We start from the raw sequence: 19,260 nt of genomic DNA on the forward strand, positions 1-19,260 counted from the left end.
TAATTAGTCAATAATGGAACATGATACCAGCTCCCAAATCTTAATCATTCACTCCTACCTTATTAAATTTAATTTCTCTCCCTGTATATATTGGTCCATCTTGGCCGTCTTTCTGCAAAGTCAGTATGGTCTGGAACTTTGGAAAGCATATAATTCTTACTTTGATAAACACTGCATTTTCGAAGTAAGTGACAATTAAGAAGAGAAGATTAGGATCGCAATGCAAATGGAGTGTGGGCGCATTACTATAAAAAAAAATATCAACAAGAGGAAAAGAAGAAAGAAGATGAGAAAAGTTTCAAGTGTGAAGCTTCTTATGATATATATTCGTGACTATCCCTGGTCACGATCCATTTCCCACCCACTCCCACCAATAACATTGAACATCTCTTTCACCCTAGCCTGGTGTTATTGGCCAGCTACTTCTTCAGACAAACCCCACTAACAAGTTTGAGTCCCTCACACCCTTTAGTTTCTCTCTAATAAATCTTCCAACCACTCCAAATTCCTCAAACCATGGAAAACGCCTGTGAGTTCAGCTTTCTGTGGATTTCCAGCCGTCTTGGGATGCTGATTTTGCTTCAGCTGCAGTATCTGATGATGTTGAGCTTGCTTCAATCATGATTGTGCCTGATCTGTTCTGTGTTTGTAAATGATTTGGGCTTTTGGAGAGGATCAAGAGCCAGGATAGAGGAATACATATATGGATTGATAGAAAGGGAGAGAGAGAGAGAGAGAGAGAGAGAGAGAGAGAGGAGAGTGAATTTTTCTAGGATGAGAAATAAAATGATTCTTCCCTGTTTGTTGAAATGAATCACGGAATTTTGGGTGTGGCAGCTCAGATTATGGTGATGGCAATTGTCCTTTCTCTGATTTTGCTCTTTGCAGGCATTGTGATGTTGGTCTTAATTCATGTTTGTATTGTTGGGAGGGCCTTTAGGAGAGGATCTGGCAACATCACCATGGTTGAGAGGGTGAGCACTGGAAGCAGAAGCATGTCCCGAGACGACATCGAGAAGCTTCCTTGCTTCGATTTCGAAGCGAAACAGAAGGGGAGTAGCCCTGTGGATTGTGCTGTTTGCCTGGAAAACTTCAAGGCCGGGGAAAAGTGCAGATTGCTGCCTCTGTGCAAGCATAGTTTCCATGCCCGGTGCGTGGACTCTTGGCTTTTGATGGCATCCATTTGCCCGATTTGTCGAACCAGCGCGGAAAATTGGAAGGCCGGATTGGTCTCCGCCGAAGAAAGCAGCCGTTTCAGTGACACTTTGGTTGAAGTGAGAGAGAGCCAGACATCTGAGAGTGGCATTGTGAGCGAGGCTGGAATTGAACTGAGAGAGAGCCAACGAGTACAAGAAACTGGGCATTTAGGTGAAGCTAGAATTGAATTAAGAGAGAACCAAGCGGCCTCCAGTTAGCAACTAAGTCTGCTCAATGGGTTTGCTTTTGCTTGCACAGTTCATCGCCTTGTAAGTACCGTCAAATGATGATTGATTTTGCTTTTGTTTTCACGAACATACGTGAGATGAAAATGATTTTTCTTGCTCAAGTCAAGAAACCGAAACCCACCATCTCTTGCTTGCCTTTGCTTTAATTTAGTTGAAATTGATCTGTTGGCATGATTGCATCCAGGAGTATATATTATTTGTTGGTGATAAAAATTAGAGTAAAAGGGACCAGAGGAAAAAGAAATATAAAATCAGAGGAAGAGGAAGAATATATAAAAAAAAAAAACTCTATTCCATTATATTTTTACAACTTACAATCCCTATTTATACTTGTAACTGTGGGGATCGATGGAGTAAATATAAAATCAAGCCTAAATAAATTTCCACGCTTCTTTCTATAATAAGAAGATTTGCTAACTTTTCTCAAAGGAAATATTACGTAATTGGGGTCTCATGTTTGCACCTTGATTTGTGGTCTTCCTCAACACTCTCCCCTCAAGTTGGCGTGGATATTTATAGCACCCAACTTGCTGAGTAGGTAATTAAATTGCGTAGTCCAAGAGTTTTGGTAAATAAATCAGCGGGTTGCTTGCTTGTGTGCATATGGATTGTTCGAATGATCCCGTTTTGGAGTTTTTTCTCAAACCACATGACAATCTATCTCGATATACTTGGTTCGTTCATGAAACATTGGATTAGAGGTTATATGTATAACAACTTTGTTATCACAGTACAGTCTGACTGGTTGAGAATATGTCACTACAAGATGTGAGAGTAAAGATTTTAACCAAGTTACCTCACAACATGTAGAGGCCATAGATCTATATTCTGCTTCAGCTGAGGAGGGAGAGACCGTTGTTTGTTTCTTGGTCTTCCAGGAGATGAGTGATTTTCCGAGCAGGGTGCAATACCTAGTGACTGATCGTCTAGTGTCCCTGCAACGTGCCCAATCTGCATCACAGTATGCATGGAGTTGGATTTCACTAGAAGCCGACAAGAAAAGCCCCTGGCTTAGAGATTTCTTAATGTACCGCAAGATTCTGTGTGCTGCATCCAAATGTCCTATGTTGCCAAAAAGGGTGTCAATTTGTATGTGGAAGTCTTGGTTCGCTTGTCTTCTGATTGATACTCATATTAAATAAGTAAGTGTCCAGATGGCCTCTTGACTCTTGATGTGATTGTTGTTCAAATGTCAAGATTAAATCTCTAGACCATATGTTTTGCACCAGATCTTTTGCTCAGGAGGTATGGAAAAAAGCAGTGGCGTTGGGTGTTAGTTGTATGACAATGAGTACTTGGAAAAACAGAGTTAATGTCTGGTTTAGTTGTGCAACACGGGCCTCACAGTTAGGCATTTTGGTAGGTCTTATACCTAATCTCATCATTTGGAGACTCTGGACTCATTGATGTAGAGTCAAGATGGAATCAATTCATGATTCGGTGAGAACTATGTGGCTTGATATTAAATATTGGCTGATATCCATTTCAGACAAGTTAAATAAATGTACACCTGCTTCTTGCATAGATATTGCAGTCCTTCGTGCTTTGGATATTCAAGTAAAAAATGTGGGGGTTCGTCTTCCTCGTGTAGTCAGATGGTGTAAACCTGGGATAGGTTGGGTTAAGTTGAATGTGGATGGGAACTGTAGAGGTAATCTAGGTAATTGTGGTGGTGGAGGCGTGATAAGAGATGAAAAATGTTTATTTAAAGCAACTTTTTCCTCATTATTAGGTTATGGAACAAATAACATGACTGAATTGAAGGCAATTATTTTAGGGATTAATTTGTACAAAGATCTCGGATTTGATCAAGTGGAAATTGCATGTGACTCTGCTTTATTGGTTCAGTGGATAAATTCTGGGAAGTGCTCAGTTTGGAACTTATGGGAATTGTGGGAAGAACTTATGCTAGCATTGAGAGGCATACAATTCAAAGTGGAACATGTTTACAGGGAGGTGAATAAAAGCGCAGATTTCTTTGCCAAACAGGGTGAATCTGGTATTTCTCGATCATATAGTTGCTAGGATGATCTTCCTCAGTAAGTCAGGGGAATGATTCAATTGGATTTGTTGGGTTTTCCTTCTTTGCGCTCATGATGTTTTGTGTTATCTTCTAGAGTTTTGTTTGTTTTCCACTTCTAGTGGTTTAGTTTTTTAGTTTTTTTTTGGTTGCTGATGTTGGGTTTTTTGGTTTGGTTTAAGTTGGTTAAGTTAGTTTTAGGGTCTTGGAGTTTACTTTTGTTGTCCCCAAGTCTCAAGATTGGAACCATGGTATTCCTCCGCCATAAGTGAGGGGTTTTATAATAAAGTTAGGAGGTGCCGCCCTCTATTATCCAAAAAAAAAAAAAAGTATACGTGGCTTGTCCATAAACTGACTGAGTACATTTATTGAATATGTTAAGTTTGGTATTGTGATAGCCAAATAAATCAATATTCCAACAAGTTGTCTATATGATGAAGGATCCGTAATGAGTTCACATTCACTCTCCTTGAGTGCGAGGTTTTGTTCCATGGGGAAGTTGCTAGGCTTAGCTCCAAGGAAGCTAGCATCTTCTAGTATCTCAAGGGCATACTTCCTATGAGATAGAAACATTCCCTTGGCTGAACGAGTCACTTCAATTCCCAAGAAATACTTTAGAATTCCCAGATCTTTGAGCTTGAAGTGGTCACTTAGAAATTTCTTGATCGCATTGATCTGCTCCAAACTATTTCTTGCAACGATAATGTCATCCACATATACTAAAATGACAGGGAAATTGTTTTTATGAGATCGAACTAAAAGTGAATAATTTGTCTTAGATTGTGAATATCCTGCATCAATAAGGGTGGATGAGAGCTTGACATACCATTTCCTTAAAGCTTGTTTAAGGCCTTAGAGAGACTTAATGAGCTTGCATACTCTAGTCTCCCCCTTTCGTATGAATCCTGGTGGAAGCTACATGTGTACTTCTTCTTCCATATCTCCATAGAGGAAAGCATTGTTGACATCAAGTTGATGAAGATGCCAGTTATGCGTGGAAGTAAGAGCCAAAATGGTCCGAACGGTGGTCATCTTGGCGACTAGAGCAAATGTCTCAGTATCATCAATGCCTTCTTGTTGATTGTAACCCTTGGCAATAAGGTGAGCCTTGTATCGTTCGATGGATGCATCTGGATTGTATTTGATCTTATAGACCCATTTACATCCAACAGGTTTCTTACCAGGAGGGAGATGAGTGAGGATCTAAGTATTGTTGAGCTCGAGAGCATTACTCTCAACACGCATGGCAGTACACCAGTGTGGATCGGTCATGGCCTACAAGAAATATTGTAGTTCTTTGGAAAGAGAGATGGCTATGGTGAAGGCACAGTGAGAAGGAGATAAGCGGGAATAAGAAAGGAAATCAGTGAGAGGATAAGGAATACCCGATGAATGGAAATTAGGTTGAACGCAAACATCGTCACCTTCTCAATGTTGCCCGCTCCTTACTCTTTCAAGCACATATGGCTACACATTTTTGAGGGGATGCTATTCTTATTGCCACCTATCTCATTAACCGCACACCTTCTCCCGTTCTGGGTGGTTTATTTGCTTATGAAAGATTGCATGGTGTCAAACCCACATATAATCACTTCAAAGTATTTGGATGCTTGTGTTTTGCTTCCGTTCACTCTCAGAACTCGGCCAAATTCGACCCACGGGCCATCCAATGTGTCTTTCTTGGATACCTGTATGGTCAAAAGGGTACCAACTCTATAATCTTAGTACACGCAAAGTCTTTGTTTCCCGAGATGTCATTTTTCATGAAGATATTTTAACCTTTTTGTTTTTGAAGTACGGACCGGGTCGAACCAGGTCGGGATCAGACCGAACTAGGGTGTAGTCTGGGTGCAGGTCGGCCTGGGCGTGGGTCGTAGGGATTCAGGCTTCTTGGTGTGGGTCGCATGGGCTTGGATTTGTAGCACAAGCTTTGGTCTGGACATGAGCTTGGGCTTAAGTCAATGGAGCTGTGAAAAGAAAAAGGAATAAAATAGCCCAAACAAAAACAATTGAGTAGCCTAAAAAAAGAAGAAGGAGGTCGTCTTCAACCTTGGAATAGCAAAAGAATATGCAGAGTGTGCATCCCAACCGTTCGACAAAAACACCCAATGAGAGCAGAAAAAAAAAAAAAGAACAAAAAGAACAACAGATTGTTCAAAATGCTCCCACAATCAAGAACACCGAGATTTTGTAAAATAAAAAAACCACATTCAACATTTGAAAATAACGTTGACGTGAGAAAGAAAAAAAAAAAAACACCTCTGTTTGGACCTCTTAAGGATCAATTCACTTTGATACCATGACAAAAATCAGAGCAAAAAAGACCAGAGGAAAAAGAAAAATAGAATCAGTGGAAGAAGAAGAACATGAAAAAAATAACTCTATTCCTTTATATTTTTACAACTAATTACAATCCCTATTTATACTTGTAATTGGGAAATGATGGAGTAAATACAAAATCAATTCTAAATAAATTTTCACATTCCTTTTTATAATAAGAAGATTTGTTAACTTTTTTCAAAAGAAATATCACGTAATTGGGGTCTCATGTTTACTTCTTGATTTGTGATCTTTCTGAGCAATTGGCATTTAAGAAGATCTATATTTCTAGATATATCATATATGTGGTCCTAGATATATCATATATGTGGTCTTGATCGAAGTCCCTTCTTTCAATTCATAATAGCTTCTGCAGCGGTGACAGATTTAACCAGAACCAGCTCCAGCCTAATCAGTGATGTATAGTCTCCAAAATTGAGTGTTTAACTGTTGCCCACCATTTCAGTTTTTGTCTGGAGTGTCCATTTTCAAACTGTACTGTATTTTAATTGCAAATGGGAGAGCTTTGTCTTTCTTTTGAATCATCATAACATAACATCTTCCTTTAGAGACCCAACCTTTTCTGGCTTCCTTTTTCTTAATAAATTCCTTGCTAGGTTATCAACCTCAATCATGTGATTCATGTATTTTTATTTATTGATTTGATATATTTTTTATTTTCTTTTTTAATTTTCTTAATAACCAAACATGAGAAATTAAATTTTTTTATATTTTCTTTTCATTTCCCTCATATTTTTCTAGTTCCTAATGGGACTCGAAGCTTTGGAGAAAGAAAAATTGCAAGTTATCCCAGCAGGACCTAACTGGCGTTTGAAAGGAGGATTGGATTTGTATTTGTGTTAATTTGAATAAAATGTTATGTAAGATTGTATTGTGTTTTGTTCAAATTCAGACAAATTTAAATTCAACACTTGAAAATCCGTACTCCCAAATGTTGTTTAAGGGGCGTTAAATATATTGAACAAATTAATTGAGTAGGGACAAAGAAATACTGAGGGGCTTTTGGTCTTGGCAGTGACATCTTTTAGCAGTTTTGGGAACCTTATGTACAGTCATGTTCGTCTTACGTTGTGTTTGGGAGCATGAATTTCAGATCTCGGATTTAGATTTTAGTGGATTTGAACAAATTTCAATACAATTTTATATTTTCTCTTATTTAAATTCAATACAATTTCAAATTTAAGATCTCTCGAAACATAGGATTAGAGTTGAAATCTAACATGACGGTAATCTCTCATTGCAGGGAACTTATTTCCAAAAAATATGTGAATCCCATTCTACCATAAGTTTCATGAGAACTTGGCCTCCTTCACTTAATGTAGGATTTTTAAGAAAATATTTAGGATCTTACTACTTCAATTTTTTTTAATTAAGTGAAATCTATTTATTTATTTTTAAAATTTTAGAACTTAACCTATCTAAACATAATATTAGCACTATCTACTACATTACAGTAATATGATTGTTATCATATTATATATAATAGTTCTTACATATGTCCTAATAATTTTAATAATATACATATATAATATAAAAATAAACATTTCTATATATTATTATATTAATATACTACTAAAATGATATAATTATATGCTCAACATCTATGCATATTATTACACTATTAAAATGATATAATTATACATTAATATAATTATAAGTACAAGCACTATCATATCAGTTGTTATCGTCGCTTTTATTATTATTGCAACATTATCACTAGTCAAATGAGTAATTATTCTCTAATATTATTAGATACCATTTTTAACTTATAGCTAAAGTATTCACTAAAGATACTTATTAACTTTTTTTTTTGTTGCTATTTTTGCATCTTGAGAAGGCTCTTTAGATGATTGCAGATGGTAAAAATGTTAGCAATATGATCAATCGAATGAACAAAGATAAGTTTCAAGAGACCACGAACAAGATGTTGACGAGCAAAATGGAAGTCAATCTCAATATGTTTTGTTCGCTCATGGAAAATATCATTGTGAGCAATGTGAATGACACTCCTATTATCATAATAGAGGGAGGAGGCAGAATTGTGAACACGACCTATATCTTTGAACGACCATTGAAGCCGTAAAAGCTTGGAAGCGATATCCACAAGAGCCCGATATTCAGGTTCTGTATTAGACCGAACTACAACCGTTTATGTCTCACTTTGTAAAGAATTTAGATAGGGACAAAGGAAGAAACAGTAACCAATAGTGGACTGACGATTAGTAGGATCTGTTGGCCTAACATGACTTATTAATCTTGTTTTAATGATAATAAATAAAAGGTAATTTAACATGTTTTGTTGAAAGTGATGATACTTCAGGAATTAGGTGTTTAAGTTCAAGTACAAAGTTATCACAAAACTCATTGCAAGAATACATGAAAGAGAAATGAAAGCTTAAAGAATATATTCCAAAGACACTTGATGAAAGCTTAGAGAATTGATGGGACTTAGAGAATTTAACAGAGACAAGACGGACTACAAAAATAACAAGCATGAAGACTTCAAGTTTAGAATATAATTAAATCTTAAAAAAGAGTCTCTGTGTAAGTACTTCATTCAAATGATAATTTGGTTGAATTTGAAGCTCATTAGGAAACTCATTGACTTAGAGACCATGTTTTGAAAAGCCCCAAAAAATATTTTTCAAAAGTCTTAAATTATTTTGGGGGAAACAAAAGAGCAAAAAGAAATTGGAAACGAAATGAAAAATCAAATTTTTAGTCTTTCCAAGCGACTGACAAAGTTAATTTAGGCGACTGACAAATAAATAAACTGATTTTGAGACAACACGAGAGGACCCAGGCGACTGATTGGTGATGATCCAGTCGACTGACTCCTTGTTGAGTTTGAAATTTTTAGTCTTTTAATGAATCCATGCAACTGATTTTTTATTTCCAGTCAATTGACTCTTTGAGATTTTAAATTTTAAATATAATGGGAAGTTTCCAAATTTGTTTTTTTGAATTCTAAACGTTATGAAAACTTGGGAAACACTCCAAGTCACTTGAGGAACACGAAATACTCTTATTTAAACATCTATAAATACCCCCCAAGGCTAAGGATTCAATGCACCAAGCAAATACACAGTATTCAAAGTTCTCTTGCTCTCAATACTCTCAAAGCTCTCTTGCTCTCAAACTCTCTGAAGTTCCTTATTGAGTTTTGCTATGAATCTTTCACAAAATTTTTGAGCCTACTCTGAATTCTTTTAATTTAGAAAGAAAGTTCAAGGTGATATACTTCTAAGACTTCAAATTCTTTCAATTTTTATTTTGAATTGATGCATATTGTAGTGCTTAATTTTTGTACTAATCAGCTCTTGTTGAGAGTGTCTTTACACACCAAATTTGTTTCTTGTTTTGTAGACGGTTCAGGTCTTTGAATTGTTATTGAACCAAGCGTGGGGTATCGTTTGGAGAGGAGAACTCTAGCCTATTGAAGGAGAGATTGTAAAGGCTGCTCCTGCCTGCAAAGGAGTGTGTAAGGTTGCTCGTACCCGTAAAGGGGTTTTATAGTGGAATCCTTAGGTGGTGTGCGTAAGGCAAGGACGTAGGCCGGTATAGCCGAACCTCATAAAATTCGCGTCTCACTCTCTTCCCTACTCTTATTTAATTTTCCGTTCATATAAACTACGTGGATTGGATATTAAATAAACCGAAGATTAATTTGACTTTGGAATTGCGGAAACCAAAAATGGAGTACTTTGGTTGAACAATACAAATTACGGAAACCATAAGGGAGTACATTGATTGGTTAACACCTAAGACTTACTAATTGAAAGTTTATTTAAATTGTGAGTTTTTGGAAGAGTGTTGGAAATTAACATTGTGTTTCATATTGAGCAATCAAGTTCACTAATACAGGGATTTTATCAGCTACAAACTTAAACTCTACTTTGAGTTACTCAAGTGCTGAATCTTTGAAACATTGCTAAATTCATTATATATTGTGAATTATGTTTTGGTTACCTTGGTTGGATTGAATTAAATTGCCAAAAGGGATATTCAAATCGGTATATTCATTCATAAAAGTTTATAACTAAATAAATTTCCACTTAACTTGTGATTGAAAATCAATTTTGTATGTATGGTTGTTGAACTTAAAACAAGTTGAGAAAGAATCAGTTAAAGAATGTATAAAGAAATTTTAAAAACCCAATTCACCCCCCTCTTGGGAATACACCTTTTTTTGAATTGGTGTGATCCTAAGAGGGGGTGAATTGGGTTTTAAAAATTTTCGGCTAATTTAAACGTTTCACCGATTCACCACATATCATATCCCATTTTAATTATGGTCGTGTATGTAAAATGATTAAGCTATACGTATGAACATACACGTGCAGCGTTACATATCTCACTTAAATAAAGGTGTGCATGCAAATAATTAGAGCTATGAATAAACAAGCATACACGTGCGAAAATTAAAGTACAGTAATTAAATGAGATAGAGAGAGAGTGACACAATATTTGTTATCGAGGTTCGGCCAAACCAGTATACGTCCCCACCTTGGGCATACCCCCCAAGGATTACACTATCCCTGCTCACTTAAACAGGCGAAGCAGAAGCCGTTACAACCTCTCCTTATGGGGCGAGGTAAACCCTAGCTCAATTACAAGGCTGAACCCAACTCGTCTCACTTACAGGGCTAAAACTCTAGTTCAAATTCTGGACCGAACCCAACTGGTCTCATTTATAGGGTTGAGACTCCCCAATTCGATTAATGGGATGAACCCAACCGGTACATTAAAAATATTTTTGTACATATGAAAATGCTTCTACAACTAAGCTGAGATGTACAATATGAAAGCTCTATAACTTGCACTCTAATATGATATGAGTTATGCTTAGTAGAGTATGTGTGCTTTTATAAAAATGATTTTGTACAAAATAAAAATACAAACATTTGATATTCAATGTGCAAATCAAAGCAAGAATATATTTCTCCAATATAATATTTACCATGGAAATATATGGAGAAATATCAAAGAAAACTCCCAAAATGATTTTCAAAGTTAAAAGGAAATGAGAGATTTAATGCCTTGAATGAAAAACAAAGCGCCTATAAAAATTACTCTCTTGTAAAAATAATTTACAAATAAATGAAAGAGAGTTTTGGAGAGTAAAAGATTTTCCCCAAGAAATAGTTTTGCAATAAAAAATAAGTTGGGAGAACTTTGATTAACAAGAGGTTAAAAATATTTGAGAGAAAATATTTGCTAATAAAAGTTTCTAATCAAAGCAAATGAGAGGGTATTTATAGTTTTTCAACAAAATATGATCATTAAGGACAAATTAGGAATTTTGGAAATATTTTAATTGAGTTTTAACTCTAATTACCTCGGTAAAAAATTGGCAACCCAAGAGGTTCGGTTTGCTGACCCTTAGGGTCGGTCGATCGAACAAACTTAGAGAATTTGAATTGAAATTCAGGTTCGGTTTGCCGAAGGCAGTGGCTGGTCAACCAAGCAAGGCGAAAATCCAAACCTTCGAGGTTTGGTCGCCCATCCTCAAGTTAGGTTTGTTGGATCATAAGGTTCGGGCGCCCAGGACCTTTTTGAACTACAATATCGGTCGCTCAGGAACAGTGGAAAAGCCAATGACTAGGGTTCGGTCGACTGTGGAAGTTACGTTCATTTTGGTTTCGGTCGCCCAAGGCATGGTCCACTGTTGACCTCCACCTAGTTTGGTCGACCGAGAAATTTTATATTACCAAGGTTCGGTCGCCCGAAACATCACAAAAGTGGCCTTAATGTCATTTTTGGTCTCTTGTGTAATTTGAACCTTGGTGAAAAAACATGTGACATTCAAGTGTAAAGGTCATGACTCCTATTGTCATTCAATGGCCTAGGCTTTTTAATTAAGCCCAAAAACCCAACGTCGGTCAACCGAAGTCTACCCTAATATCTGTCTATGGCCTTTGGTTCCCTACGGTTAGTCTAAGGCCTATCTGAGCATTAAGTCATATCATACATGATGCATGCAGTTATTACAAACCAAAGATATATAAAAATTAATGCAATACAATTAAACTCAAATGTCTTCTTCTTCTCCTTTGCTCTTTAACATCATGGAATATGCTAGTTTTGAGCTTTTAAGTTCTATTTTGGCTTCCATGTTCTCTTGATTTTATGTGTGACCTGAATTATGCATGTTCAACACTTAAACACACACATAAGAGATACTTATGCTTGTTAGCATCAAAACAGAGATTGGACTTAAAAAACCAACAACCTTCCTTTTCAATTGTTATCAGAGAGGGGTTATAGAAAATCTTAATTAGAAGCTATATAAATCTTTATGGCACACTTAGGTGTACCCCCTTTTGCTGACGGTCAATCTTCAACTAGACCTCCTATTTTATGTGGTGTAAATTATACTTTTTGGAAACAAAGAATAAGAATCTATCTACAAACCATGGATTGGAAGGCATTGAAAGTTGTCACACATGGTGACCACATCCCCACTAAATTAGTTGATGGCAAAGAAGAACTCGAAGAGGAAAAATACATGACCGATAATGACTTTAAGTTGCTGCAAGTTAATTTAAGTGCCATGAATGCATTGTATTGTACCTTAGATGTAAATGAGTTTAATAGGGTCATGACGTGTAAGTTAGCTAAAGAAATTTGGGATAAGTTAGAAGTAACCTATGAAGGAATAGTAGATGTTAGAGATAGTGGAATCGACATGCTCACAAGCGAGTATGAGGCCTTTAGGATGAACCTAGATGAAACTATCACTAGCATGTATACTAGGTTTATTCACATAATAAATTCCTAAAATGCTTTAGGGAAAAATTACTCAACATATGAAATGACTTGAAAAATCCTTAAAGGACTTCCTCCGATATGAGAACCTAAGGCCATAGCAATCACTGAAGGAAGAAACCTGAAAAAAATCTCCCTTGTCGAGTTAATTGGATCCCTTCTCATATATGAGATGACGATAAACAAAAGAAATTTTGAGAATAATAATAAAAATAAGAAATCAATAGCCCTTAAGGGTACCAAAGAAAGCTCTAGTGATGAAGATGAAGATAATGAATTAGACGATGAAGAACTAGCCTTCATTACTAAAAGATTTGGAAAATTTTTCAGAAAGAATAGGAAATTCACTCAGAAGTTTAAAGGATCAAAAACTGACAAAGGAGAAACAAACAAAAAGGAAACTAAGAATGAACCTCCTACGTGTTATAACTGCAAAAAGGTATGACATATTAAACCTGATTGTCCACAGCTGAAGAAAGACAAGAAAATGAAGGCAATGAAGGTTACATGTGATGATACAAGCTTAAGAGAATTTGAGAATGAATCAAGTGAACAAGAAGTCACCAACATGTGCTTCATGGCCCACAATGACAAGGTAAACTCCTACTATAGTTCATCAGAAGAGTCTAGTGAAGAATTATGTAATGATTCATGTGATAGTATGCCTTCATACAAAGAAATTCAGGCTAAATTATTTGCCTTACACAATAAGTTCATTAAAGTATCTAAAAGAAATATAACTTTGAAAGAACAAAATGAAAATCTGAAAAATCAACTAGAATCTTCTAAATCAGCTGAAAAAGAAAAGGACTCTTATATTGATGACCTTTTAAAGAAAATAAACAACATGTCTCAAGATTTGGTAAAACTACAAGTAAATGATGAAAGCAAGAAAGACTTAGAAATAAGTGACCTTAAAAGCAAAATTGAAGATAAAGTCAAGATCATTTACAATTTTACTAGAGGTAAAGAGAATTTTGAAAAGATGGTTGAACAACAAAGGGTGATTAGTGATCAAGAAGGAATTGGTTACAATGGAATTGAAAACAAAAAGAAGAAGAAATTATTTGTGAGATATTTTGTAAAAGAAGCAAAATACTATGCTAGTACATCTTCTACAAATGTTCATGAACACACTACTTGCTTCCTGTGTAAAAATAAGGGACACATAAAGTTTAATTGTCTACTTAAAAAGAAGTATGTCAAAATAAAAAATGAATGGAAAGTAAACACTAAAAATAGATATGACTTAAAAAGAATTAAGAAGGTTTGAGTTCCAAAAGTAACACCGTGAATCCTTCCTTGTAGGTATGCTTTAGGACCATTCCATCAAAGGAAAAATGGTACTTGGATAGTGAGTGTTCAAGACACATGATCGGAGATAAAACCAAGCTCACTACACTAGTTCAAAAAGATGGAGGGTATATGACCTTCGACGACAACGCTAAAGGTAAAATCATTGGGATTGGTAAAATAGGTAAAAAACCTTCCCTTACCATTGATGATGTTTTTCTAGTGGATGGATTAAAGCATAGTCTTTTAAGCATAAGTCAACTTAGTGATAAAGGGTTTGACATAGTCTTTAAACAAGATAAGTGCATAGTTCAAAATCCAAGAAAACATGAAGTTCTATTTACAAATTATGGAGTTAATAATGCATATTGTATAAACCTTGAAAACATAATCTCTCAAGAAGTAACATGCTTGGCTGCCATGAATGAAGCCCGTTGGCTTTGGCATAGAAGACTAGGTCATGCAAGCATGGATTTATTATCACACTTATCTAGAAAGAAGTTAGTCAAAGGCTTACCATGCACAAAATTGATAAAAGACAAAATTTGTGATACTTGCCAACTTGGGAAGCAAATTAAGACAAGCTTTAAAAAGAAGAAACATACTTCTACTAGTAGATCCACATTACATAAATGAATTACAATCATAAAAATAGTCTTCAGGGTCTTCATGCTTTGCTTTCATGTGCCATTACTTGATCTGTTAATACAAACCTGCACATACACTTGAAGGCTATCAAATACTAGAGTATTTGTCATTATCAAAATTGGGTGTGACCTATAAGGTCAACAGAGGGTAAGGTACCTTAGGTTGGTACTCCTTACTGGTCTCGGTATCCACGTTAACTGACTTCTTCAATTTTGAGTTTGCTTCCTCCAATTTTTCTTTGACCTCATCTATCTCAGTTGTAACTTCAAGTGTCGGGACAACTGTTGGTCTGTTAGTGAGTATCTCAGGTTGGGGAACATCTTTTCCACTTTTCAAAGTAATAACGACCTCTGCTGTCTCAAGAGAAACATTATGTATTTATTACTGTTGGTGCTGGTATTCTTAAGGATTAGGCTGAGATTGCATGAACTGTCGAAAGACATCCTTAAGAGGCTTCTCCGGTGGAGCAGGTGCTACATTAGATTGAAATCCTGAAGGTGCATAGCTCTGACAGATCTTTTGTGGTTGATACTGATGCTAAAAGGCAGCCTGATGATATTGTAATGCCCCGAACCCTTAAACCCGGGTCCGGTGCGTTATACTTGATAAAATCCCTGATATTCCATAGTTAAATCATACATACGCAACGGAAAACATATCTATGAACCTCAATCATACAAATGATACCAGAGTTTCCTAATTCTATCTATAAACCATAATATCCATCCATCACCTGTATTTCTAAAAAAAAAAATACACACATCTCCAAAACATACTAGTATTTTCACAATCATTCCTTACTCAGCTGACTTAAAACATAAAGACATAAAACATAAATATTTACATCCTAAAAACAATCAACCAAATATACCCTTTCAATATAGTCCTAAAAATATACTTTAAACCCTCGAGCCCCCTAAGCCTGATCTCGAGGATGTACTGAAAAAAGAAACAATCATTTCCGGGTGAGACACATCTCAGTAAGGGAAGAAATATACATATTAAAATTGCGTGTAACCAACATGAGGTAAATAGATATCATTTTAATTACATTTTCAAATCATCACATAACGTTGAAATCATTTTTCTGAACCTAAACAATCATATGCAAATATTTAACCCACAAGATTAGCCAAGGATAGGGGTGATTACCCGCCCATACAAGTAGCACCCCTTTGCTATGATACTCAGATAACCCTAAGGTCACAACTAAAGCATACCAGAACACTCACCTTACTCAGTAAGCCCTCAAGTGTTAGATTAGTCACATACTAACACAGTTCAACAATAGCTTACCGGCAAAGGCCTTAAGGATAGGAAAATCCACTCGCCTATACAAGTAGGTTCCCTCTGCCCTAGTACGTTATGTAGCTACTGCCACATCTGAAGTTATTAGCGCACTCGCGTTACTCAACAAGCCCTCAGGTGAAAAGTACGCCTCGCCCAATCGTAACATGTTCTACGTACATACATACTTCTAATATCATAATACATTATTCTTTCTGTCATCATTCAATCATTCAAATCCATTTATGTTCATAGCTTAACGTTGCATTACATTTCACTTTAAGTGACTCTTTCCCATTTGTATCGTTCACGTTTCACATTTCATTTCATTGCATTATCATTCCATTATCATTTCATTGCATAACGTTTTCATTTCATTCTCTCGTACTACAGCTGGTTTTTAGCCATCATCAGTTAGTCTACATAGAAATGCTCTAGAATTTGCTATAAGTTAGTTCATATAGAAATGCGCTAGAATCTGCTAACATGACTGTCCTTCAGTTGTCTTACATTTACATGGTTGCATTTAATATACACAGGAAACATTGTCCATATCATATTTTATTCATAGTATTTACTTACTTAACTTGCATCTCATACATTTAACATAGGCCAACCCATATTTAACATTTATATGCTGAAAATACATTTCATTTCTTATATAATTCCTCAAAAATTACTTTTCACTTTCATCCATTTACCTTCACATATACATAGCTATATAAGCATTCATAGGCTCAGAAAACATGGTTTTACATGGTTGACATTTTAAACCCACAAAAATATATATATATATATATATATATATATATATATATACATAAATAACATATAATCCATTTTAATTCATAAAAACCTGATTTAACACATAAATTTCCCCCTTACCTGACTTTCAAACTACGCTTGTAGGATCCCCGAATCGATACCCACAGCGTTCACCTAGGCCCTGAATCCAATAATCCTAATTTAATTAAAATAAATTCCAATTAACTTAGATCTTAAGAAAAACACCTATTTACTACTTCTTAGGCTCCAAATAACATTATACATTAAGGAAATCCCAAAATAATTTAATTAACCTGATTTTGTGATGTTTCCCAAACCCCTCAAACCAACGATCAGCTCCTACAACCTTACAGATAATGATCCTACGAACCTCCTGGTGATTTTGGATCCTCAAATCGGGTCAAATTCAGCCCGAAATCGAAGAGATAAGGCTGGGGGACCATTTTAGAGAGAGAGAGAGAGAGAGAGAGAGAGAGAGAGAGAGAGAGAGAGAGAGAGAGAGAGAAAGGAGAGAGAGTTCGCGAGTTTTACGCTGAAAATGAAGAACAACCTATTTATAGGCAGGGCTTCATCGATGACACACGTGGATTCATCAACGAGGCACTGTAGATACTTCGTTGACAAGAAGATACCTTCGTCGACGAATTTTAGAGTTTCAAAATATACTCTCTCGGGATTCCTTCGTTGACGAGGAAGTAGTGTTTGTCAACGATTTTAGATGGACACTCATCGACGAAGACATGACATTTGTCAACGAGGCCTGCTTTTCCTTCTTAAATCCTTACTTTATCCCTTATTACTCATTAATCCTTTTCATTTACTATATTTCCTAATTATTTTGATTCCTGGGTCATTACAGATATGCTGACTGATAATGGGGTGCATTGGAATGGGAAGGTTGATTCCAAAGTTGCTCTGTACTATTCTCCTATTCCATCTCCATAGCCTCCACTCTTCTGGTGAGTTTAGCTAGACGTGCCTCAAGACTAAAATCATCTTTCAGTTCATACCACTCTCCACCATGTACTGCTCTCAATGGTTGAGCTGCATTTGGTCTTCTATCAATCCTAGTGTTCCATTGCTGAGTATAGTTAGCTAAATGATCTAGAAAATCCAATGTCTCATTAGGTTCCTTGTCGAAGAAATATCCTGAACAGATAGTATGAACGAACTGTATCGATTCAGGAGTCAACGCAGTGTAGAAATAGTTTACTAGGTGCCATGATTCAAATCCATGGTGAGGACACATGTTAACCAGATCTCTAAATCTCTCTCAGCTTTCATGAAATGTCTTATCAACTCCTTGCATAAATCAACTGATTTTTTCCTGGTAAAATTGAGTTCTTTATAAGGGAAAAAAATTATGCTGAATTTTGTTTTGCATATTAGCCCAACTAGAGATAGAATTAGGCATAAGAGAATTAAACCACGTCTTAACCTTGTCTTTCAATGAAAAAGGAAATAAACACAATCTAATTACCTGATTAGTACCAGCCTCATCTATGAATGTAACACATACAAGCTCTGTAATGACCCGAAGCATAATGGTATTTAAATAATAATTAAGAGAGAGAAAAATGGGAATAGAAAGAGGGCGTAGCAAAGCGTTTGTTGACGACGCAGCAATTGGGCTCGTCGACGAGGGTATGTCTCGTTGACGAGAAAATACTGAGGAAGGTTTTGGCAATTCTGAATTTCGTCGACGAGGGGTGAAGGTTTGTCGACGAGGGGTGAAGGCTCATCGGCAAAACTCTTCAGGGACTCGTTGATGAATCTGACTCTATAAATAGTGCAAAAACTCGGTTTTACGCAGGAAAAATAAAAAATTCTCACACTCTCTCTCCTCCCTACGATTTCTCTCTCCTCTCTCTTCGATTTTGGCTCCGTCGTTCACTAGATTGACAATCTGAGGCCACCACGACGCTCTTGGGGAAGTTCTCTCCAAATCTGCTAAAGCGGGTCGTTGGTGGAAGCGAGTTGAAATTCATTCTTGAGTTGAGGTATGACCTTTTATGTCAAATTTTTTCATAGTTATAGGAAATGATATTCATGAAAAAATACTGAAGTTTAGTTCTGAGAGTTATTGTTTTTAGGGAGTTGAACGGGGAACCCTGTGAGTGCAGTACCAGAATTTTTAGAGGGTTTCTTTCCAATGTCAGGTGAGGGAATAAATTAAAGCAGTTAATTTCCATGCGTATTATTATTAATTATCAGAAAATTCATTTTCAGGGAAGCATGTATTATATTTGAATATTATTGAGAAAATGCATATTTGGGAAAATACTGCTATTATACTAAAAATGTGATTTTAGAATGAAATGTATGAATTTACTCAGCTTTTTGTGGTATGAATATTTTTTTTCATGAAAAGTATTATGATATGGCAATTTTATGAGTAAAACATGTTTTCAGGAATTATGAAGTAATACAGTACATATGAATTTGAAAAATGCATGATAATTGATTTATTTATTCATAATGATACGTATGAGATATTCGGCGTAATGCCGTGATTGATAACCGGCGCAAGGCCGTGTATGATATATGATTTCGGTGTAAGGCCGTATTTATGAAATATTCGGCTTAAGGCCGTATTTATGAAATTATAGAAAATTCTATCAATCCTTTTATGTTAAACGCTATGTTATCATGTATTATATGTTATCAGAACCC

The 19,260-nt window shown here is 35.8% G+C and overlaps 1 protein-coding gene across 1 annotated transcript; it reads left to right on the forward strand.

The window, feature by feature from the left end:
• Positions 1–316: 316 nt before the first annotated feature.
• On the forward strand, positions 317–1,561 carry LOC131168038 (E3 ubiquitin-protein ligase ATL23-like). Its single transcript, XM_058127209.1, has one exon. The coding sequence runs from the start codon at positions 810–812 to the stop codon at positions 1,413–1,415; it is 606 nt and encodes a 201-aa protein (XP_057983192.1). The 5' UTR covers positions 317–809; the 3' UTR covers positions 1,416–1,561.
• Positions 1,562–19,260: the final 17,699 nt, after the last annotated feature.

This window comes from Malania oleifera, chromosome 11 (assembly GCF_029873635.1).
Source record: "Malania oleifera isolate guangnan ecotype guangnan chromosome 11, ASM2987363v1, whole genome shotgun sequence".
Classification (NCBI taxonomy): Eukaryota; Viridiplantae; Streptophyta; class Magnoliopsida; order Santalales; family Ximeniaceae; genus Malania; species Malania oleifera.

Coding starts and splice junctions, on each gene's coding strand:
- LOC131168038 (XM_058127209.1), top strand. CDS start 810: ATGAATCACGGAATTTTGGGTGTGGCAGCTCAGATTATGGTGATGGCA.